Below are 25,214 nucleotides of genomic sequence, written 5' to 3'. Positions count from 1 at the left end.
TGCACTTTTCTCTATAATATTGGCTTTGACATCAAAATTAGGCCTTACCCCCTACAAACTTACTACTTAAGGATCTTGTGATTGCCTTTACATGTGAAAATGTTTTTTTTTATGAAACAATAGATCTTCCTCATTAACCCAGCCTCACCCCAACATAACATCATTCAAGTTTCTCTCTCGTTGCATTTATTAAAATAATTAAATGAGAACACAGTTGTGTAGCAGTACGAGCAAACCACCCACAACAAGTTATATCTGGGAGTCTGTAGACCGATGCCCTCAGTCATCAACTTTCTGGGTTGATGACTGAAAAACTTGTGTGTTAAAAAAGTGTAGGACGTTTCCTCAGAATCTGAGGGTGTGAGACTGTGCAGTTGTGTCTAAATGGACCTTTTGACCGCATTTTGTTGTTGAACACTTTATAACTTCAGAGCATGATCCTGTCACATCATCGCGGCAAGACATAGATGCCGATAGGCAGTCGCCCTATGGTGCGCAAAGTCACACAAGAATACAGTCCAATACGACACGGAAGGAGTGTTTTCAGTCGTCACAAGCATAACAAAAATAAATGTGCAGTGTAGATGAGGAGGGATCAGGGGTGTGAGTGACCTCTATTGAAAAAAGAGGAAAAAAGAAGAAAAAAGAGGAAGAGGAATGAAATATGCTCAAAATAGGCTGAAAATGAAAGAAAAAACTAAAATTTTGCCTCAAAGAAATTTCCAAAAAAAGAGGAGATTTCACACCCTTGAGGGATTCAGTCTCTGGCCCAAACACCAAGGAAAAAGAGATGGGTACATCAGCTTGTAAGCATTGATCCTGCACAACTAGTCTTTCTTTTAATTTATTTCAAATAATTCATAAAAAACTTTTAAACAAAGTTCTGATCACTTATAAAAGAAAAAAAAGTTCATCAAATCTTATACCAGCATGTAGCAGCTATGTGACCTATACATAAATGTCATCTATACCGACTTATAGACCCTCGTCAAAAAAATTGAAAATTGAGTATTGATACAAAGCCACAGTTATTAAAAGATGACATTATCTATTCCTTCAAGGTGTCAAAATCAGCACATACATGCTTCCTGTTACATGATTCATGCTGGATTCAATTCATGTTCCTATCATGTAAGTCTTGTTATCTTTCCAAGCTAATAATTAACACTGGTAGTTGAAGCACTGCCACTTTCTACATGATGGTATCTAATTCAGATTGATACGGATTCATATAAAGTGCATTGTCCATAATGCATCCATTGGAGTGATGTTGGAAGAGGATTCACATCTGATTAGAATGCAGAGGTGTATTGTGCAATACACTGGAATAAAAGAAGGCGCTATATGGATTACAGGTTGTTCTATGCCAGGTACGGATTAAGACAATCCAAATCAAAGCAGGCTTAAAAGTGTTGTGTTGACAGTGTAATACAAGAGTACTTTGACATCTTGATTAGTTTTACCAATAAATTCAATTTAGCGTATGAACGATGCGGTTTTTATCACTAATAAATAAAAAGAACAATCTTGGCATAATTTACTGTAACCTGATATCATAAACGTACTGATTAACCGTTCGACAGAATTTGCTGCCACCTGATACCTTACGCCTACTAATTAAGTGGATCACTTTTTTTCTTTAATTGTTTATTTATTGTTTGCTTAGTTCTTTATAGAGGGTAGCCATAAATCAATGCTGAAGTATTGTTTCCATATGGACCTTCTGTTGGATGTAATCGTGATGGATTGGGACCCTACTTTTTTTAAAACTTACTGTGATATACATGTATAGGTATGACTCTCTATACATTGACCAGCCGGTGGTTTTTTATCTACTATTTCATGCTCTGACGGACAGAGTAATCTCATGGTTCATTTACTCAATTCCACATGAACCACTGGGAAAACACAAGTCTGGATTAAATCTACAGATGTTGCCAATTAAATTCAGACTTTTTCCAAGCCAATACTCCAGCAAGGTGACATCACGAGGAATTGAACCCAAAACCTTGTGCACCAGAAGTGAATACTTTAACCACTAGACCACCGCTCTCCTTATAACAGCTGACAGAATTGACTGTCACCTGATATCATACACCTGATGATTAAGTCAATGTCTGCTGTCCATATACCAGTTGACATAAAAGGTGGTCAAATCCATGCTTGTTCTGATTCTCAAGTGTTTTTTTGCTTGCATGTTTGAAATGGCTAAACCATGATAGTGCAGAATAAAGCTTAATAGTTAGGTTACTCGCCTTTGATGCATGAAGTTCTGGGTTCAATCCCCTGCAGTAATGCCTTGCTGGATTATTGACTTGGGGGAAAATGTATGAGTTTAATTGATAAAATGATTACTGCTATCCAATTGGTGCATTCTGAATTGAGTAAATGAACCAGAAGAGTAGTCCATCATTTGGAGGGGATGTTTAGTCACTGGTCAGTGTACAAAGAGCAAATACCTGTATGTTGCAATTTTGAAAATAGTAGGGCAATTACTTAATGTGCTATCAAAATCTAAGATAGATAGCAGTGAACTTGCTCAATATCCCCTCCCTCCAAATAATAGTGCATGCAAATTCAAAAACATGTTAGATATCATGTGCTATAATAGGTGGACGGATTTTAATTATCTATCTGGTTCTTTTTCCTTCAACTTGTACAGTTGAATGGAAAAGAACTTATTAATACTGATAGATTGTTTAAACGTTTGGGGAGCAAACAGGCAAAATGCTTGAAGATAAAACCTTTGTATATCCAATGCATGTAATATCTAAAAAGGTCCCTTATGAGAGCAGAGAAAATTACATGACTGCTACTCAGTCAGTATGAAGAAATGGTATACTTAACTTTCTCAAAATGTGTATGTGTGCGTGTGTTTATCAGTGAACACCTAGCAACCAAAAAATGGCAACAATCCAATATTGGGTGATAGCATGAAGTTACAGGGAGCTATAGGGAGCCCTCAATATCTGGTTAGAATCATGTGATGCTGAGTAATCCATTATAAGAAGGGTTGCCACAATGCGCTTTACGGGGACAATTGGGTTTCTTTTAAATAATCTGCCACGCCTCAGAAAAATCACCACGCCTTGTTAAAAATGGGGCTATTTCAAGGCGCTGTGGTTGTCAATGACAACGTCCTATTATTTTGTAACAGTCTGTGTTTTCAAATAATTGAATCACCCTCTTAAAGTGTTTTACTACCCCTTTATTAATATATCACTGTGAAGTCAGTCAAGTGATTATCCATAGTATTAACAGAAGCACCTACATTTGATGATTTTGGGTGCATTTTCCTGGAAATTTTGGGTATTTTAGTACCATCTGCCACCTTAGACAGAGTGCTCACCGCACCTTTGGTCTCAAATATTTTTAGCAACCCAGGTTGTAAGATCTTTAGGGAGCTCTATCTGTGCTGAATTAATTGGCCATTGATGTAGCCAAACAACAACATTTCTCAAAGATTTACTTTGCAGTTAGCTAAGCAATGGAAAATGTTTACTTGACAAGAATGTAAATCCATAACCTTTGATCTCTCGACCTAAGGCTCTTAACATATTGCAGGCATCAAAGCAAGAGAGATACACTAAATAGGCAAATCATTTATAATCCTGATAACACTGCTTCTTATAGCAACTAGAATGCTTCTTATAGCAACAAGAATAGACATTGATCAATCCTAACCAAAACAATAGAAGACAAAGGTGAACTATATGTTGCAATTTTTCTAAAATAAGATCATAGTATAAAGGATGAGCTGCTGCAAATGTATTATACACAATCCCAAGAATTGACTAGACAATTGATGTTGGACCACAAAACTGCCAAAGTCTGCAAAGATTTATTCACTAATGCAATAAGTGCATACCAGACATGTGCGTTGACGTTGTCCTTTCAAATTTGAAATCAAGAATGAGTTGTGTAAACTAGACTATTTGTTTTTGGCCTAATTTTGGTAGCAATCATCAAGTATGCATATGTTCACTTGGCCTAATTTGTCTCGCCATTTGTACTTTGTTGTCTACTATTAAATTAGACCTCATTAACAAGAAATATAGAGTAGAGGTGATGTATAAAAATAAATTAACCTATTTCTTCAAGTAAAGATAGAGTTGTCAACTTGGAGAATGATTCACAGCATCATCTTCTTCTATCTTGTGCTGAATCATTTGCCTGCCCTCATAAAAGTACACAGGTTAAGTCTTCCATGTCTCTTCTTATGAAATCATTCTATTACATTTAGTTCGGCTCATTCAGCTGCATCATATTGTTTGCACCAAGTTCAGTTTTGAGCCGTCACTGCCACGCCCTGACTGTATTGTTTTCCTCTAGCCTAGACGCAGACTGGCTCTGACGGCTTTCAGCTCTCTGTTGTACCATGCATTTTGAATGTACTGTGCAGTGCTTTCATATAAAATATGTGCACTATTTGCAATGTATTTGTTTTGCAAATATGCTTTGTTTGTTATCCCCAGGTTTTCCTGATTTTATCTTTGAAAAGCACATTGAGACCTGTTTTTGAATGGAAAGCACTAGAACATGTGTTTTACTATTAGGTCAAAAACAATAAATGGTCTATTTGCCCTTTCAGTTCAAAATTGATTTGAGTTGGTAGGTTGATCGTTTTTTTGGTTTTTTTTAATCCCAAAGTATTCTGTGGTATCTACAGCTTGCTATGGACCATTTGGTCAATGAGAAACACTTACAGTTATTAATTCTAGCTCGTTTGCAGGCACAGGCTGTTGTGTAAGACTTTCAGACAGTTCTTAGTCTTTGTCAGTAGCACTGAGGCAACTTTAATTGAATGTACATGAACTGTATGACTAAAAGTTCATGCAGTTCAAGAAATATAGCATTTGTTTTTAAAAATATGGAGCATTAAATTTGTATCATAAAATCAGCCATCTTTTGTTTTGTATTATTTGTTAATAAATCATAGACAGTAACACTATGGCTGTCGAAAGATTTTAAAAAAATGGAGCATTCATTGATGTCTATAGGTGAATATTGGGTCTACACCTTTTAAGAGCTAAATTTCTCCAATATTTAGTGTTGAGAACTCCATCAAAATGTTAAAAAAGCTACATTTCCACTTCGAAAAAAAAAAGAGAGAGAGATTGTGATTTTTCGGTTTTTGGTTCGGTCAGGAAAGGGCAATCAAACTCCTTTTTTAGGCCTTATATCAGAGTATGCATCCAACCAAATTATGTCATAATATCTCTTTAGATTCCTTTTAATATTATTTTCATTTTTTATATTAGATTTTAGTTTTTTCTAATATAATCATTTTGAGTTCCTATGGTATGTATTTTCAGATGTATCCTTAGATCACAGAAAGCTCATAATTCCTCATTGTAATCTATACACCAAGTTTTGTGCTCTCTTACATAAACATAAACCCTTTTTTCTTATGGTTGCACATGATCCAACACTAGTTTATCACATCGCCTTAATGTTTGTCATTTGTTCACTTCATTAGCCCATTTATGATTGTTCCTATTTCAGGCAAATCACTGATAATAATTCCTTTAGATGAATCCAGAGAGAGACTCTGGGAGCAAAAGTTCCTCCCCCAAAAGATCTACAAAATTATACATATTCAGCTTTTTGAGGTACTTAAACCACTGTTCAAAATGTGACTGCATGCAAGTGTGTAAATTTAAATCTTTTATTTATTGTATAGATGAACCCCGAGTATCTATTCATTTTGAATGTAGGATTTGTGTCAAATGACTAGTATCAGTATTGTATTACGCAGTCAGATATTGTGTTTCAGTAACTTGAGTATTCCTGTACATGTAGGTGTAAATACAAACCATTCTAGCTCAGCAGACAAATTTCTTCTGACTTTGCATGCACAATAGTGACACAAGAGGACGCATGGGGGCATTCCCCCAATCTTGGGCTGCCCACTTTCCCCAGTCAAACTAACAGTAATAATTGTGAAATTGGAGGTTATTGAACTACCATAAGAATTTTTTTAAAGCAACTACGCACAGGCACAACACACAAAATTATTTAATTTGTGTACATCGTGGAACATTCAACTACGCTTGTTACTCCGCACCTAGTCATGCTAATTCACAAGCGTAGATAGCTACTATACGCTTCCATATATGAGAGGTTATCTGCGTACAACAGCTTACTACGCAAAGCCACGCAAAGAGTATGTACCACGATGTACACGAATTAAATAGTTTTTCTATAGACATTGGTTCACAAGCTTCAGCACACTTTACAGGTTGCCCCTGACCACTATGGCCCCACATCATTCCATAAACCATTCGAAACCAACTCAGGGACTTTGCTGCTTAGAAGAATACATTCCACAATTGACCTTCGCAGCCAGGATTAGCATTCCGAGTTTTGTAGGAGTTACAACGAGACAATTAGCAGTAAGTTCCTTGTCCATGGGAATTTCAAGCTAACTCAATTTTTCCACAAGATTGTACTAAACCACCGCCAAGGTTGAATGCCTTATCAATTGAGCGAGCTTGACTGTCATAACTAAAAAAATAGTGCAATTCTCGTAACAATCTCCCAAGATATAATATCTTAAATGGGCTGTATTAACCTCCCTGTATTTGCATCTGCCGAGTCACCTTGGTAACAGTTATACAGTATCGTTCCACAAAATGGTAAATCCCGCCAGGCAATAAATGGAGGTTGATACATATCTATAAATGCCCTCTAAGACATGACTTAAGATATTATTACGAGACTTTGGCCCCTGGCCTTTATTAATAAAGTTAAATTACCTTCAATAAGCAGTTCTTGTCCATGACTTCCAAGCAAGGTTTTGGATAAAAATGGTGCAAAATCTAAAAAGATTTCCCTTAGTAGAGGAGCAGCAGTTTCCAAAGCTTTGGTTAAGCGGTCTTCTACCGTGACAACCTCTCCAGGGGCTTCTGGAATTTGCTTTAAGGTAGTAGAGTTCTCAAGAAGTTCCAAAGCTGCAGGGCGACCTGTTATAAATAAACATCAACATAAGATCAAGTTATATGTAAAGTAAACACAGATTTATAATTTGCCGATTAAAACCGGATGGAAATTCCCATCCTTTTGGTAATTTCTGATATTTGGCGAGTATTTTTTGTTGTCAAATGAATTACCTCTAAGTAAGACTGGGCGCCCATGAGGTTATGGTTATTCACCATTCAACTATGATAATGATACCAGAGTAGCATGTGTCCACTCACTGTCTTTGGTCTTTTATGATGGATACAAGGTAAATAGATTGTTACTTGACATAGTTGAAGATCATGGTCTTCAACAACATGTCAATAAACCAACACGCCTGAACAACATCCTGGATTTACTTCTAACCACCAACCCTGATCTCGTTGAAGAGATACAGGTGTTTCCAGGAATGAGTGATCATAAGCGTGGTTACAGGTGTTGTCAATGTCAAGGCTAAAGTTAACAACCACCCCCCCGGAAAGTATACCTTTTTCGGAAAATGAACGTTGAAGAGATGAAAAAGGAATCCAAGGCTTTTCAGGAAAATGTCATCCAAAAAAACGAATTAGGAAATAATCCCAACTTGGCAAGCGCCAGCTGGAATGATTTTAAGACCAAAGTCAATGATATGGTGCAAAAACATGTGCCTCAAAAAACAATCGGGCAAAAATGGGACATCCCATGGATGACTCCCGAGATCAAAAGGCTAATACGCAAGAAAACCCGCGTTTACAAAGTCTATAAAAAATACAATAGTGAATCGAAGTGGGAACAATTCAAACAGCTTAGAAAGTCTGTTCAGAAAAGTATGCAGAAAGCCAAAAATGATTACTTCATGTGTTTGCTTGATGACGGTACAAAAACTATAGGCAATGATGAAGTAAACCCAACAACTGGTAAGAAATTTTGGACGACGTGAAATCTGTTAAAAGAGATGGATGTGGAGTGGCCACACTTAGTGTGGATGGCGAGGAAATTTCTTCAGCAAAGGGAAAGGCAAAAGCTCTAAACCAGCAGTATGAAAGTGTGTTTACTTCAGAAAATCTTGAGCAAATTCCACGTATGGAAGGGAAACCATTTCCCGACATAGATCCTTTGACAATAGATCAGGACGGAGTAAAAAAGCTCCTGCAAGAAATAAATACTAGAAAAGCAAGTGGACCAGATGGCATACCTTCACATGTGCTAAAAGAGCTAAGTGAAGAGCTGGCCCCTGTCATATGTTATATCTTCCAGCAGTCACTTGACACAGGTGACCTGCCGGAAGACTGGCTCACAGCCAATATAACTGCCATATATAAAAAGGGGGAGAAAAGTAAACCGGCAAACTACCGCCCAGTATCTTTAACCTCTGTTACCTGTAAACTCATTGAACATATTATTTTCCGTCACATTATGTCTCATGTTGAAAAGCATCATATTTTGTCCACTTTTCAGCATGGTTTCAGATCTGGTCATTCATGTGAATCGCAACTACTCATCACAATCGAAGATCTTGCTCATAACTTAGACCAAAAGCACCAAACTGACCTCCAAATATTAGATTTCCAGAAAGCATTCGATGTTGTACCCCACCAGAGGCTGTTGCAGAAGTTAGATTTTTATGGAGTCGCGGCAGCCTCCTGACATGGATTAACAAATGGTTGACAACAAGAACGCAAAGAGTTGTGGTGGACGGTGAAACATCGGACCCAGCAAAAGTTAAATCAGGAGTTCCCCAAGGAACGGTATTGGGCCCTTTAATGTTCCTCCTATATATTAATGATATTGCAGACCACATCGATAGTTCAACAAAAATACGATTGTTCGCTGACGACTGTCTTCTATACAGAGTCATTCACACATCTCAAGATACAGATATTCTGCAGAAGGACTTAACATCTCTTTGTAATTGGGCTGAAAAATGGCAAATGCGCTTTAATACCGCTAAATGTAAGACACTCAGAATCACAACCAAGAAAAATCCCCTCATTAGTACATATACGATGTGTAATGATGAACTGGAATATGTCTCTCACCATCCCTACCTTGGAGTAAACATTTCAACATAATTTAAAATGGAGCATCCACATTAACAACATCATAGCTAAGGCAAATAAAGCCCTCTGGTTCCTGCGTAGAAATCTTTGGAGATGTCCGCAGAAGGTAAAGGAACAGCTATACTTCATGCTTGTAAGACCCCATCTAGAATATGCCTGTGCTGTATGGGACCCTTTTACATCATCGGATATCCATCTTCTTGAGATGATACAGCACAGAGCAGCACGCTTTGTCACAAAGAACTACAACAGAACAGAGGGCTCCATGACACAAATCCTCAATAAATTGCAATGGCCTACACTGGAACAAAGAAGAAAACAAGCCCGGCTTACCACCATGTTTAAAATACAACATGAATCGCTTGCAATTCCAAAACCAGACTACGTCCAACGTCAGGTTGATAACAACACTAGGCAATACCATCCAGCTAAGTACAGAGTTATGAGAACCAGAATCAACAGTTACAAATTCAGTTTTTGGCCCCGTACAATAGTTCAATGGAATGATCTCTCACCAAACACTCTCAACATCACCAAAATTTCAGCTTTCAAAACAGCTTTAAGTAACAACTAATTTTTTGTTTGTAAGATTATTAGTGTCTATATGTTTATGTGTTTTTCATTCAATGCCACCACACTGTTTCTCAATTAGATATTGCTTCGGCAACTTTTTTGAGTATATGATAGATGTAGATGTAGATGTAGATGACCATCTGTGAATGATGACAATTTTCATCACTGGCCACTTTATATGAAAAAAACAATTGTATAGCAAAACTGCTATGCAAGTTGCAATTTTGCATAGCAGTTTTCAAATATTGTATAGTAGTTTTTAATTCGGTCATAGTATTTTTTTCTTTCAAATTATTTTGCTGACTTGACCCGAACTTTGCTCAAGCTCTACCCATTCTTTTCACAGATCCAAGTTATCCTGCCATTTCTTGGCCATCACAAACTTAATCCCCATCTTGACACGTGCAGTCTGCGGATGTTGAATGCCGATAGGCATGCATGTGTAAACATTACTTACAACTGTCAAACATCTCATTATGATTATAATTTATGCAGCAATAACAGGTGTAGCAGTGTGCATGTATGGACATGGTTGGGCATTTTGGACAGGACAGGCATGGACAGGTTGGGCATTTTGTATTAACTACTGAAGGTATGCGATTATTTTAACTTCGAAAAGATACAGCGAGAAGTGCTTTCCGAAAGAGAGCGGTAGGCAGCTAAATTTGCCATTTTATTCTGTAGTTTTATATTGCTGATAGCAACAGAGAAATCAATTTAAGCTGATCAATATTCTTGTTTTGTTAAGTGGCAATAACTAACTGACATTCCTTATGAAATAATCATGTGAATTAGATGACCTTTTAGCTTGTTTTCCTTGTTGAAAGGGATTCAATCATGTTACACAGTGGTACATCAGAAATGAACCACTCTGCACCAGACATGTCCACTTGTTTAGCTGCCCTCGCAATATATAGATATATGGACGTGTGGGTGCATCATTGATGAACCACTGTGTACCTTGATTGGATTCCTAAATCAATTACATACCTGCTTTGGAAACAGCTCCCTCATTAAGGGATGGAGGCACATAGTTATCAGATGAGGGCGTCTCATTCACTGCACCGTCATCCGATGTAGATCCATTACTTTTCTTCTTGTCAAGCTCATCTGATGTAGCTGTCCATGGCCATGTCTGAAGAGGAACTTTATCTACACAGATAATCAAATTATTTGTTACTACTCATATATGTTAAAGCTGCATCATGCAGGGTTGTTGATTTTTTTTTTTTTTTTTTAATTTGATTCCAAGAACTGCTACACCTCATGATAAGTCAAAAGAGTACCAGTGGAATACTAGTCATATGCACAAAAAATCAAAACATGTTTTTACATGTGAAAATTTCAAAGAAAAAATTTGGTAAAATCATGGGGAAAAAAACCTGTTGAATTCTGCACCTTGAAGATGATTTTTAGCAATAGATAAAGTGACATCATAGAGGTATTTTAATTGTATCCAAAAGTTGTAGAAGCTGTAAGAATGAAGTAAAACAGTCAATTTAAGCAAGAATCTAACTTACATTTATCAAAAATGGTAAAAAATGAAAAAAGTTGATTTAAATCAGTGATTAAAAAAAAAGTGATTTAAATCGCGATTTAAATCAAACAACCCTGGCTGCATTGCAATAATAATAATAAACAGCCATATAGAAAATATATTAACACATTAGGCCTCTGCAATGGGCTATTCAATTTGAAATCCACACACTCCCTGTGGAATATTTCACTGATATCTCAATCCCAGCTGCACCCTATATTCAATCCAGCTAGAAATTTTTGCTAGTTTTATGTGAAATTCCAGCTGAAAATTGTGGAAATTTGTCAAATCCACTTCAATTCAGCACAATTTGGCCTAAAATTGAACAATTTTGTTGGGAATTCCAAAACCTTTATATATGGATGAAAATGGTTGGATATTTCAATGTACAACCATCCAAATATGAAGAGCTCAGATGCAGAAAGCAAAATATCAATTTTTTCTGATTTGAGATATAGGTAAATAGAACTCGTTGAATATAAAGAACAAAATAAGAAAAATGTTTTTTCATAGTTTTCATAGTTTCAAGAATATACATTGGATTTTTAAAAGTAGGCTGTCAATTTAAAGCTAATATTATATGGAAGATGTTGGTGGCCTTAATGCAAAGGTTTGAAAATGATGTTTATGTCATTTTGCATCTGAACTCTTCATATAATATGGTAGTTAAGAAATCAACATGTTTGTTTGGCCACTTCTTATAAGGCCATCCTTTACTTACCAACTTTTTCTGACTGCATTACCATTGATGATATTGACGCTGATGCCATGGCTAAGTCATCTTTCTTGGTTGCTTTACCACCCTCATCTGATGATGGGCTAGGTTGGGCATCACCAGGTTTAGCATCTGTAGGTAAGCTACCAGTACCATTCATCTGTAGTGTCTTCTGACTGTCTTCTTCAGCCTCTCCATCTCCCTTTGCATCTGGTTTAGTTGGCTTATCATCCTTGCCTTCTGATGAGTCCTCTTTCTCTACTGAGCCATTCTCACCATTCTCAACAATCTCACCATCTGTGGTTGTCTTTGTCTCCTCCTTGTCTGCTTCTCCTGACTTCTCTTGATCAGTGTCTTTGGCTTTCTCTTCACCATCTTCATCAACTTCAATTTCAACTGCCTCTACTTTTGTACCTTCATCCTCATCATCAACCTTATCTTTATCAGTCCCTTCCTCTTTTTCTCCACCACTTTTCTTTTCTTCTTCTTTTTCTGCTTCATCTTCTTGAGTAGCTGAAGGTGTTTCAGATTCCTCTGTGTCCTTGGTAGCCACATCCTTGTCACTCTTGTCTTTTGGAGCTTCTTTCTCTTCTGCTGCTGGCTTTGAAGGCTGCTCTTCCTTGTCTGGGGTTGAACTGGATACAGCTGTGAAGAAAGTATCAATGCTCTTTGTTATGTGAGAAAAAATGCTCACATTGCAAGGTTTAATCTTGAGACACAGAATTCTGCTAAAATAATGAATGAGTTTTTATTTCTGAGGTTATACATTTCATTAAAAGACAGAGAACTGGATAGTTATTAGCAATATCATTCCTGACTTCAAAATGCATTGTAAGAGGAGGCTAGAAGTACTTCAAATGTGGGAATTAGAGCAAGTTCATATTATACTTTCAGGTCATGCAAGGTAAATGAGTGTCCAGGTAAATCATAGTAAGTACATGCAAACTTCAGGACATGCAATTTTGTCTCCAAAGATTTGATGAAAACAGAATAGAACATTTAACAAATATTTGTTTTATATTCTTTTACAAGTGCAAGGTCATATTAATCATTTGATCAACCAAGATGGTTTAATCTTATGTAATGCTCAGTTTGGGCACATGCAACTATAGCAGTCATGGCTTCGTAACTCAGCCAACCCTAAATTGAGCAAAATTACTTCTTTGGATCATAAATGATGCTAATGATACAAATATTTTAATAGTAGCATCAAGCAAAGACACACAAGTCCTTCTACACTTGCTGGCAGAGAAGAATGGCCATTGTTTACATTTTTAGAGCGTACATAGTGTAAACATAGAAGTGGTGTTCTCATTGGCTCATTCGATCATCTCACAATCATATAAACCAACTGGTAATCTGATCGTCCAATTACACAGCTCACACAAAGGATCACAAAGGGGACACAAAGCCCCATCTAGGCTATGTTGCCCATTGACAGGGGCTGCATGTCAATCAGAGCAAGAGAGGTATAGTCTTCTCTGGAAACTAGTGTAGATCAGCATAGTCTATTTTGATGACTTAGGTGTGATGAAAAAATAGCATCCCTCATTGACAGATGCATTGTCTCATTTGCAACAATCTATCTTTCTAATCAAGATGGAATATCTTTATCATTACAGTTGCCAACATTAAAATATATATGCAACGGGAGAATGGGGAATCCCAGACAAAATAATTCATGCCCCCACTCCCCTCATATTCCCTCAAACATTTCTCCTACCTACTGATTTAGGCCTATTTGAACTGGCTGTAGACCAATCATACACAATATCATGGCATATGCATGAACATCATATAAATTATTGAATCATTGGGGCCTTAAGGAACACTACATTTCAAAAAGAGACATTAATTATCAATTTGTGCAAAAAAAACCCACCATGTACTCAATGACTCAGCAGCACAAAGACGTATGTCCAACTATTGTCCTTTGGCTCCTGTGTGTATGACTACCTATGAACTATGCATACACTCAAGCACTCCTATATTACATAAACTGTACATTGAGTGATCACAAGCAATTCTACACAAACCAGCTAAAGGACATACATCTTTGTGAATCATCATAATATATTACAATAGTCGTCGCATCTGTCGCATAAACACCACAAACACCAACAAAAGAAAGGAAACAAAACAGAAATAACAATTGATTAGAAAGTGCAAAGAATCAGCAAACAAGACTGTAATCATAATATGTGATATGATCAAGCAGGCCAAGTGTCAGAAAGAAACAGCGGCTTTCTGATATATGCCATTTGAATAAACACCACACACAAAAAATTCCACACTTGTTTGAGTGGTCATAAATCTTAACATGATTGATTTACATCGAAATTGACATGAATGTGCTTAGAATTTTGTTAGCTTCAGTCTGATAACGCACTTGTAAAGAATTTCAAATCATCCAGATTATCCAAAACGTTGCAAATTCAAGCAGATCATATGGTGCATAATATTGCTTTGGCTAGGATATATTACTTGTCTGATATGTGTGAGCTTCATTGTGTATCATCAATTGGTCAATTTGGAGAGTATTAAAGTTTGATCAGCTCATAATCGGCAGGGCTTATAACATCCTGGATTAATATCAATATATTTCATTTGGAGAATTGTCTTGTGATATCTCTCCAGAAGTATTACAAATTACAAGTCCTATACTTTATCTACTTTCTTTAACACACAAAGTATAGACCAGGCAGATCAACTTTATCACTCTTAACGTGGGTCTACTTTTTGGTGTAGTGGTAAATGGTTAATAATTCCCGCCGTGCACACAGTAATAGACATTGCAATTTTCGCTATATGTCATCATCGCTAAAATCTGGATGATTTGGAATTCTTTTTACAAGAGTGAGATATCAAATTACAGTTAACAAATTTCTGCACATATTTATATCAATTTCAATGTTCTTAACCAATCACTTAAGATTTATGACCACTCAAACTAGTGAAGACTTCCTTTTGTGTGGTGTTCACAAACAGCAGAAATGGGCTATTCAAGTTGAAATCCATACACCCCCTATGGAAGACATGACCTAAATCTCCCACACATGGGGTGTAGATTTCAAATGGAGTCACCCATTCAGGTAACCCCATTTGAAATTTAAACTCCCTGCATGGAAGATTAAGGTCATGTCTTCCGTAGAGGGTGTATGCATTCAGGTAACCCCATTTGAATTTCATACTCCCTGCATGGAAGATTAGGGTCATGTCTTCCATAGGGGGTGTATGGATTTCAATTAGAATAGCCAAATGAAGTGAAATGAAAATGAAACAAATTGTGCCACTCTCATCAGCATAGGACGATACAACTCTAACATGGTGCTGATGAAAGCTAGAAAATTGAGCACAAATCATGCAAAACCCAACAAGAAATAAAACAAAAAATTAAAAAAGAGTTTTTATTTCCAAATGCTCCCCATGCTGCATAACTGTGTAAACTTTACAAGAGGGAAACCAAATAAATGAAATAAGTGTTTGAGCTAGGAGAAGTTTTAAAGGTTATCATCAACATAATCAAAGAGTAAAGTAACAGAATTGAAACGACTCACATTTAGCCTCTTGATTGAGTGGCAAGTTTGGAATGGGATAAACACTGCTTGATCACATCACATATCTACCTTGATCAGCCTGATCTGATTTATCTGCTGTCACTACCACTGATTGAGTGGTCTCACCACCACCCTTTGCCTTGGATGGGCCTGGATCACAGGTAACCTCTTCTTTGATAGGCTGCTTAGCCAGCCTGCTCTTCAACGTCTGCGTACCTTTGCTCTCAGATGGCACTTCTGAAGCCAGTGACTGCTTGCTGGATGCCAGACTGGCATTGCCACCACTGCGCACGCTGCCACGGACTGAGTTCTCACGCGATGGGGTGCTGCTGGTGCTCTCCGAATCCAGGATGTCACGGTAACGAGCAACCATGAGGACAGAGATGAAGTACACAATGGCTAGAGCTAGGAATTGAGCTTGCTTACTCTCCTCCTAATAGATTAACAAACAACAAAAGGAACATGTATGATTTATAGGCTCGAATATGCATGTGTTCTTCAGTTTTTAAGAAGATATTTGTAGGGTTCACTGTTAACTCTAAACGTTGATGGAGGAGTGCAACATTTTGGAGCCGGCTGGTAAGTCTGATAGGTTCAGATAGGGGTGGTCCGAGGTGATAAGGACATTCAAATAATGGCACAACCCCAATAGATTAGGATTCCAAGATTGCTCCAAAAATGTGTCCACTCATTTGCCCTTTAAACAATACCGTAATTAAGACACTTGTGGGAAACTTCCCCTATAATACACCCTCCCAACCTTGCTCTGTCACCACTAATCAATGTTGGGTTATACAAGGCATGCATGCTGAAAATTGCAGGGTTCAATATTGACATTTATGCTTTGTGTAAAACTACATAGAATTAGCCCAGCACAGAAATTTGCTAGTCTTTCACAGAAATTTGCTATTTCTGTAAGCTTACAGAAATATGATATTTCTGTAAGCTGCTTAACACCAGACTAACTCATGAATATCTTACACCAAGGATATACCAATACTGATGGGATATGGTGCAATTGTGTCCTAATACTTTAGGCCAGCTTTGTAGATAACATGTCTTCTTTGTGATATGAATGAGCATCTCATCAGTGCATCATACTCACCACATCACGATAGACCACAGCTCTTAGTCTATGAATATCCATGTCCTGCAGGAGTCGTCCAACGTCTTTCACAGGATTCATAGGACTTCCTAGATGATCCACAATATTCTGAGCATCAAAAAATGGGTAAACAAAAATAAAGAAATGTTTTATACCCAGTAGATTTGGCACATTTGTCAAATTTGACTCTATATTCTACATTGATTTATAAACTACTTATCCTTATCTGATATTTTGACAGAAACAAATTGTTTAGGAACATTGAGCGCAATGACTTGGTATACCTTAGTAATCCCCGAACATTTTCAGGCATACTGCTTGTCCCTTGTGTAGGTTTACCTTATATTTGTATGATACAATATTCAGCAATGTGGGCTGCCAATTACTTGTGCTCATGATTATTATCTCCGCAGAAAATAAAAGTAAGAAATTTGTCCAAGTATGACCTACATCTCAAACCATCTTCAATATTCTTCTGAAGCTTCCAATTGTTAATATAAGACTGTGTTACTTAGTAACCTTAACATTCCTAATTTACTTCTTTAATTTGTATGTTTGATTTGTCATGGAACTACTGCACCTACACCAATGTAATTTTTAAACCACCTATAAATAGCACCCATAGCACCTATAAATATCTTATTAAAAATAATGTTAATTAACAAAATAGTATAACACGTTGACCTACAAGACACAAACAATGTTATATGTTGTTTAGTTGCACAATAAATAAAGCAAACAAAAGAGATCCACACCACTCACTGCAATAGTGGAAGCAAATGTATTAATGAAATGGGTTCTACTAGAAATCATATTGTAGCAAATTATTAGGTACATCAATGTATGGGAACTGTAAGGTATTACCATCTTTTGTTTCCTGATTGCTTGCTGCAGAGATGAAAGCCATATGGAAAATTAAGCCATAAAAACATCCCAATTAAGTATTTTTGTATTATAAACCATTTTACATTTAAAAAAATTATTTTTCTAAAAGCACATTCCATTTCCTGTAAACTTTCACCTCTGCTACTGAGAAAGTTAACAATTTTTTTATATTTGTCAATAATTCATACCAGCAAAGACAAATTCTTATTAAATGGTAACCCAAATACTTTTTGCTTTTCCATCCTAAAGAGGTGCTTCCAGAAACCTTCCACAATGGGGGCACAGGTCTCAAATTATCAATACAGAGTATTATTTACAGTTTTAAAATAGTCAAACATGTTGCTCCTGTCATGGCTATTTATGGCATGCCCCATAATATATGCAACAAGAACAATAATAGTATTGTTAGTACCTACCCTATCTTAGAACAGCCTTTTATACCATTATAACAGTTCTAGGCCTAAAATATGTCATCAAATAATTCTGGGTTTGTTGGTATGAATTCTCAACATGGAGGTAGAGATTGCGTAGGTGCATCACTAGCAGGAGTTCGAATCAGTTATGCAGGTCAGCAGTCAATATCTATGTTATGTTATTTTGTGCAATTAATTTGTCTTTAAATAACCTGGTTAATTTATAATTAAGAATTCCGTCTTTTTAATTTTTACAGCTTGAATCTGAAGTTCTGTGTTAATTTCCTAAATTCTTTTTATGTAAGATCTGAGGGGGGGGGCACTCAACATAAATTTTGGTACATGTTGTTGGGATGTGCTGCGCGGAGCACCAAACTTTGGAAACTAAGAACTGATTTTCGGGCTTGATGAACTGAACCCTTTTTGGGGGTCTAGTGAACTAAAATTGGGGCAAATTATATAGGCCATTTTTTTCCAAATTTGAGCTAAAGAGTTACAATTGTGGAGTTTGAGGCTCAAAGAACTGGAGCATGATCCAAATGTGGGTCATGAGGAACTGCTGGAGAGCCAGAAAAAGGGACCCTTGACCACACATACCCGTACCAACTTTACATGTGAGTGCCCCCTGCTAAGATCCCAAACTTTCAACAATTATAACAATTACAACTCCTCCAGTGCACTTTGCACCTGTCATATAGGGTTTTAGTTTGCAGTTATGATAAGCATTAGGGTTAAGGTTAGTGTTAGAATTAGCCGTAGGGTTTAGGATTCTGGTAAAGACTGTGGAATGCACAGGTTATGGTAATATAATATATACATAATTAACAAACACTTGATGATATGTATGATTATTATATTGACTGATGTTTTGTGTATGTTGTGCAACTTATGTGACACGATATGATCCAATCATGCAGGAAAAAGCAGGCAATTTTGAAGATTAAGTTATTTATATTTATCATGAACTTGTACTTTTAATATATGCGCTATTGCTGCAATCCATACATCCCTAACATTCTTACACTGCTCTACTCGTAATAAGCAAAAGCCGGGAGCAAAAGTTATTCGGCTTTTGTTACTGCGCATATCGATAAAGTAGTAACACTTGCACGTGTCAGTCATGCAATACACACAATTTGCATAACTATGTGTATACCATGTATCAATCCATGATGTTACGAGTCCTGCCTATTACAAATTGATCAAAGTATAGTTGCCAAGTTGTGAGTTTTTCTAGTTTTTGCTGACGTCTTTGACCCGATTGGATCAGACCATGTCACACATGATGATAACCATTGTGAGAATGATATGTGGCTATAGATGTATGTATGATGTGCAAGTGTTTGATATGATACCCTTTCACTATGGCAAAATTTTGATCCTAGCAGAATCTTTAACAAAAGCAAAGTCATATTTAGTTACTCAACTTGAACTTATGGGTCCTTACATTGCTAAGATTCTTAGTAAGTTATGCACTTTTATAGTTTTTGCTCCCTCAATTTCACACTTCATATTCCATTTTGTGACACTGTTATACCACCACTATTACATTTATCCATCTGAAAAGGAAAAGCTTGACCAACACATAATGCCACATGTGTTGGAGCTTTTCCTTTTTTTCTGTTTCTATATCCTTTTTCATATTGATATAAACACATGGAAAACACTGACCTTTGTAATAAAAACACTGGTTTTCACCGACCAAATAAAGTAATTCTGGGATGCAACTGATAAGGTGCATTCCCTCATCGGCCTACCAAACTTAAGTCATCACAGCCAGGATCACCTATTCAATAAATAGAATTCTTGATGGTAGAATAGCAAAGCATTTTTTGAAAAGTTATCTGAAGACATGGATCAAGGCCCCCAGTCAACTTGGGTAATGCATGATGTTATGTATGGAAAATGGTATTAAATTTCTTTTTTCGTTAAGGCTAAAGTATAGTCCAATTTGGTACTTTTTCCACTGTGACAAGCACAGCGGCCATATTGCCACAGATTTGCCGTTGAAGCAACAAACTATTGACAAGAAGAACAAATCATAAATACTCAAAAATTGCTTCGAAAAACCAAGCAAACTGCGTGCATTGGATAATTTTAAAAACAAGCAATGTTGCAACTGAAAAATGCATTAAAAATGTAATGTGATACACTGGCTTTAGTGTTGCATTAGTTTCAAGGATTCAAAGACATGAATGAGATGAAATCTTAAAGTGGCGTAAACAAAATGGAAGTGTGACATTTTCAGAAAGCTAGCAAAAGATACTTTTTGCCATAAAAAGGGAGGTGAAAGATGATTATCATAGGATTTATAGGACATGATGATTATGGCATGAGAGGCATTCAATAAATTGCCTTTAAATGTGTGCATGTGTGTGCTAATGAGGGAACTTACATGTGATCAGGGAGTAATGAACTTATCAGTGAATTTGATCATATTCCTGAATTAAAAGTTTATACTTATGGAATGTAAAATTCAGTCTCTTTCAGAAAATAAAATTACAACTTAAGCATTACAAAAATCAAACATCATTAATAATACCAACCTGAAGCTTATGCTGATTTGAAAGTTTCACTCACAACAGAATAAGTTTATAATTCATCAGATGCAATGATTATGGCTTGTATGTCTTTTGCTGCATTTGGTGTTTTGGGCCGCTAAAGTTGGCTAGCAGGTAATGAAATCAAATTCAGTGCAATGGGGTGTATTTCTAGGTATAGTATGTTCAGGTATATGCTTAGGTGTCAATGAGCATTATTATGATTATTATTATATGAAACAAGTCTTGTTGTTGAAGTACTTCCTAGAATAAGGCATAAAAGCATTCTCAAATCAGGCCTCAATGCTTGATTTTGAGAGTAGCAGCCACTCAACTTTACAATACAGGATTCATTGTGGCCATTGCTTGCACTAACTTTTGTTTAAGCTAATACAATAAACATGAAGAACCATTTTGATTGTAGTGCGTCAAATATAACATTTCTAATAAACATAATATTTTATCAGTATGTAACAGTTTATTATATTTAATACCTGTTGGCCTTCCCACTGTTTTACCATGTTGAATTTAAGTCTGTTATGTCAATTATGAATAGTTCCCTATACAAAATCCAGTGTACCTGACAGACAGCACATTAATTATACAAACCTTTCACGCACATCTTTGCTTGCCTATACGACCAACACAAGCCTCTATCTGACAACATATTTTGAATGAGTTATTCAAGAAATAAATCTTGTAATGCTGATTACCTTTCCTTTAAGGGTTTACCACACCATCTAACTTACCCCTTCTATGTCAAATTTAAAATGTCAAACATTCAAATCATGGTCACACAAAATATATTACTTCAAAGTGAACTACACTACAAAATATGAATCAAAAATTGAAATTAAAGCTTCAAAACCTGATTGTATCACACTGCACCTACAGAAAGAAAAAAAACCAAACAAACATAATCTGGTCTCCTCAAAACATGCTAACCAGAAACCAATCGCAATGTTAATATATATTAAGATTGAAGATGCATCTAGTTAACAGGCAAAACAAACCAAGTCAAGATGGTCATGCTATACTGATATTTTCTGCAACCCTGCGTATACATACCATTAACGTCCCATCACCAATTATGATAAATATTGAGCTAGAATTCATTCATCGTCACCTATTATTGACCAATGATATCACCTATATGATCATAATACACCTGTTAACCTAGGTTACACCAGGATTTCTGATCACCTAGAAAAAATACCAAGACATAATTGACCTTGCGATGTGAATCTACCTTTTGTAGCAAAGGGAAAACTTTGCACCCATCTTGTGATGCCTGGTATTGCAATCACATTAACATAATTAAATACAATTAACAAAGACATATAATAAAATATATCAACTGAAGTATTAACTCCTGTTTGAACACAAATGATAAATAAATGGCACAAATTAATCAAAAATAATAAAAAAATAAACAAACAAACAAACAACCTGAACATAATAATAAAGCAAGGTTAACAAAAACAAAGGTTTTTGTACATACTTGTCAAAATTGCAGGTAGTATATTAATTTGTACTCTTTGTTCCTGGTTAAGCAGAGTAAACTATTGTATCATACAAGGTGACATTAGGAAATGGTTCTGCAGCAGGGTACATGTTAACTTATTTTACTTCAGGATATTAAGGTTGCAACAGGTAGCTATCATGTTTAGTTTTGTTTAATATCAAGCTAAAGTCTGCCCAGATTAATATAAGATTATAGGTGCACAGGGAGTGAGTGCAAATGAAACAAAGGCATTCATATCACAGCAAGAAATGTGTGTGCAATACACATGTCTGTTTGTTATATATCATATTTGGTCACACTTCATTGGCAGAGGACTGATTGGGAGCCCAGTGGTTGCCTGCACTAAAGAGAACATTTCTCTGACAAAATATGATCATGGATCACTGCTAAATTATTGTTTGTTTTAAATTGTAAAGTTGTTCATCAAGCTCTACCGATAAAGTATAAATTTAAAAATATAAAAAAGTGATGCACATTCTTACAATGTGGTGACACAAAGTCTACAACTAAGTTGATTTTGGGTCCTGCACATATAGTCATTATTTGGCAAAAAGAGGTCAAACAAAAGAATATTTGTGAGATGGTCAAAGATATGAATAGCATCCAGGATAACCACATGACATTCTATGGGTTATCTAGTATTCAAAGTATTCCTATGTGTATTCTGCATAATTATAAATATAATACACAACAGAGTTACCAACCAATATTATTCTAAAATGATGCCAACATGATGACTTCTAGGTGTAATTTATCCTTGAAAGCATCACTAAGGTTAAACATCTCCAAATTTGGTCTACTACTACTATTTCTCTTCAAAATAGACTAAATGCTGCCACAAGAGTCAAGTTTTGGCACTTGCTCTTTAGCAAATGAGAGCTGCATATGCATAGGGCAAGTATAAATTTGAGCCTTTAATGTACATTCTTATCTAAGGCAACGGAACAAAAAACAGCATAAACCCATTTTAGCGATTTATTGTTTGTCCATGTTTATTTTTTTGCTGTATGCATGTAAACTTTGATTGACTTTGACTGAAAAAAGATGAGCAAAAACAATTTCAAATTATTTATAGATTTTGGTGACTTTTAACAGTTTTTGTAGCTTATTTGCACAAAAAAAAATAATAAAACACCGACCAATCGACCCTACTCACTCTTTACAGCATACTTAAATGATAATGAACTTGGTAAAACTGCCAGACAAGTTGAAATGAGTTCGGTCAGTTGTGATAGGTCCAATCGGTTCCAACTGGCAAGTTAATCCAATATTAAGCACAAGCCCTAAATTAATGGTATACCAATTCGATTCAGCACTATGATATGAATGCCTTTATAACCAAGGAATTAAGGTAGGGAAGAGGTCATTCACTGCAAGCTATCAAAGATACCAAAATGCAGTAATACATACACATGCAACTAGCATTAAAAAAAATAGGATTAGTAAAGAACCAAAATATGTTATTAAAATAGAGCTGAGTGCTATGAAGAGGTTGTGTGTTGACAAACTATACCTGTTGTACCGCGCAGCCCGCTTGACTTATGTGAGACTAGATAAGAGCAAAAACAAAATGACAACAAACGAAACAGAATACCAATATGGCCATTCATTACACATTATTTCAGAGCATGGGATAATATATAGATATGTATTTGATGCTTAATCATTCGCTTAGTAACATGGAAGTAAAATGCAAATTTCGTTCATTTTATGTTTATTTGGTTTAGATATTTCAATATAGGTAGGTTATTTATTGAAAGACGTGGGATGGGTAAGGTTATTAAAAAAGCATGCCTCATTCGCTGGGTCTTTATAGGTTGTATAGTATTTATGATCAAAGCAACATGCACATTTGCTGCTGTTATTTTCATATATGGTCATACAAGTAAATTATAAAATGTACTTCTCTTGTGAAACCAATAAAACTAAAAAAAGGAAGAAAGAAAAAACACTTCAAAGTGTTCATATTTTCCAGGGAGGTATGTTAATGAAAATCTCAAAAGAACTTCAAGTAGTACTTCTAATCAGATAATGACACTTTGTAGTCAAAATGGTTGACATAACATGTTAGAATGATTATTATTGTTTTACTTTTAATGCATTTAGAATATTAATAACATCTGAAGTGCCTACCATCAAGGATGATAACCTTTTGAAGAAACTACCATAGGAAAACCTCAACTCTGGCATGAGAATCAACTGGAATAAGAACAACATATGAAGACCCTACCATCTGGAATGGAAACCTCCGCCAGGAATAAAACACCTTATGGAGAACATTATCCACAATGGGAAACATCTGGAGAAACAAACACCTGGAATAAAATCCTAGACAAAACCTCTACCATCTGGGCTTGAAACCAATCTAATATCCAGAATTAAAATCATTCAGAGAAACTAGTACTGGTCCAACTGTTCTGTACTGGTTGAGCCAGTTCTAAGAGAAATAAGCACCCAGAATTCATTTTTTCACCTGGTTTTTGTTGAAACTAACATCACAGTGTATTATATTGAAAGCAATCTATATGCTGTAATTTTCTTATGAACCACAAATACATTCCATGAAACACAATTTTCTCTACAAAATAACACTCTGCATATTTTTCTCGGTGAGTGGACTGAGGTCCTTTCCACCTGTAATCCTATCAATATTTCTGGTAGAAACAGGCAGAACTCTACTCTCTATATCACAGGTGGGCAACCTTTGTAACTCAAGGGGGGGGGGAATAATCAATGTCAAATAACATGGGCCACATATTAGATTTTAGGGCACATTAAGAAAGCGAGGTGCAGGTTTCAGAGCCCGTACAAAAGCCCAAGAAATATTGAACTTTTGAAGCCATCTTAAACCATTTCCAGTCATTTAAAAAAAAAACTCAAATGATGATTAAATTTTCCACTAAATTTTCAGCATTACAGTAAAGTTTGCATTTGTGACAGAATTGCTCATGTGCATGTTTTCAAGATCATTGACACACATCCCTGTAGCATAAGAACATTTTAAAACTTTTGGATGTCTTATCTTATCAATCACCCAGCCATAGTAACATTATTCAGAAAAAAACCAGAGGTTATTGCTGTCAACATGCTCTCTGACTTGGTCAAGCAAATTATTTCAGTGATTTCATCTAAAACACCTACTATATAGTACTAGCAATAAACATATTTTTGATTCTAGGCTACCGGCTTCAAGTTTAATGTCAAGGTAACCAAAAAAAACACCACATTTTTTGGCATCTCTAACTTTTTCCTTTTTTCATCCAATGGTCTTGCGGGCCACACAGAAATCGCTGGTGGGTATGCGGCCCATCCCGTAAGCTGGCCCTGCTCTATATCAAAGAAAAGGCCTCGGGTAGATTAAATAC

The 25,214-nt window shown here is 36.0% G+C and overlaps 1 protein-coding gene across 1 annotated transcript in view; it reads right to left on the bottom strand.

Annotated features, from left to right (window-relative positions):
* The window catches only part of LOC140160214 (neurobeachin-like), a 411,951-nt gene that overhangs the window by 228,077 nt on the left and 158,660 nt on the right, over nt 1–25,214 (bottom strand). The window contains 5 exon segments of the mRNA XM_072183491.1: nt 6,759–6,965; nt 10,563–10,724; nt 11,831–12,469; nt 15,451–15,814; nt 16,487–16,594. Of these exon segments, the coding sequence (XP_072039592.1) occupies nt 6,759–6,965; nt 10,563–10,724; nt 11,831–12,469; nt 15,451–15,814; nt 16,487–16,594 (1,480 nt within the window).

The sequence above is a fragment of the Amphiura filiformis genome, chromosome 9, assembly GCF_039555335.1.
Source record: "Amphiura filiformis chromosome 9, Afil_fr2py, whole genome shotgun sequence".
NCBI lineage: Eukaryota > Metazoa > Echinodermata > Ophiuroidea > Amphilepidida > Amphiuridae > Amphiura > Amphiura filiformis.
This window is presented reverse-complemented; position numbering and strand designations above follow the sequence as displayed.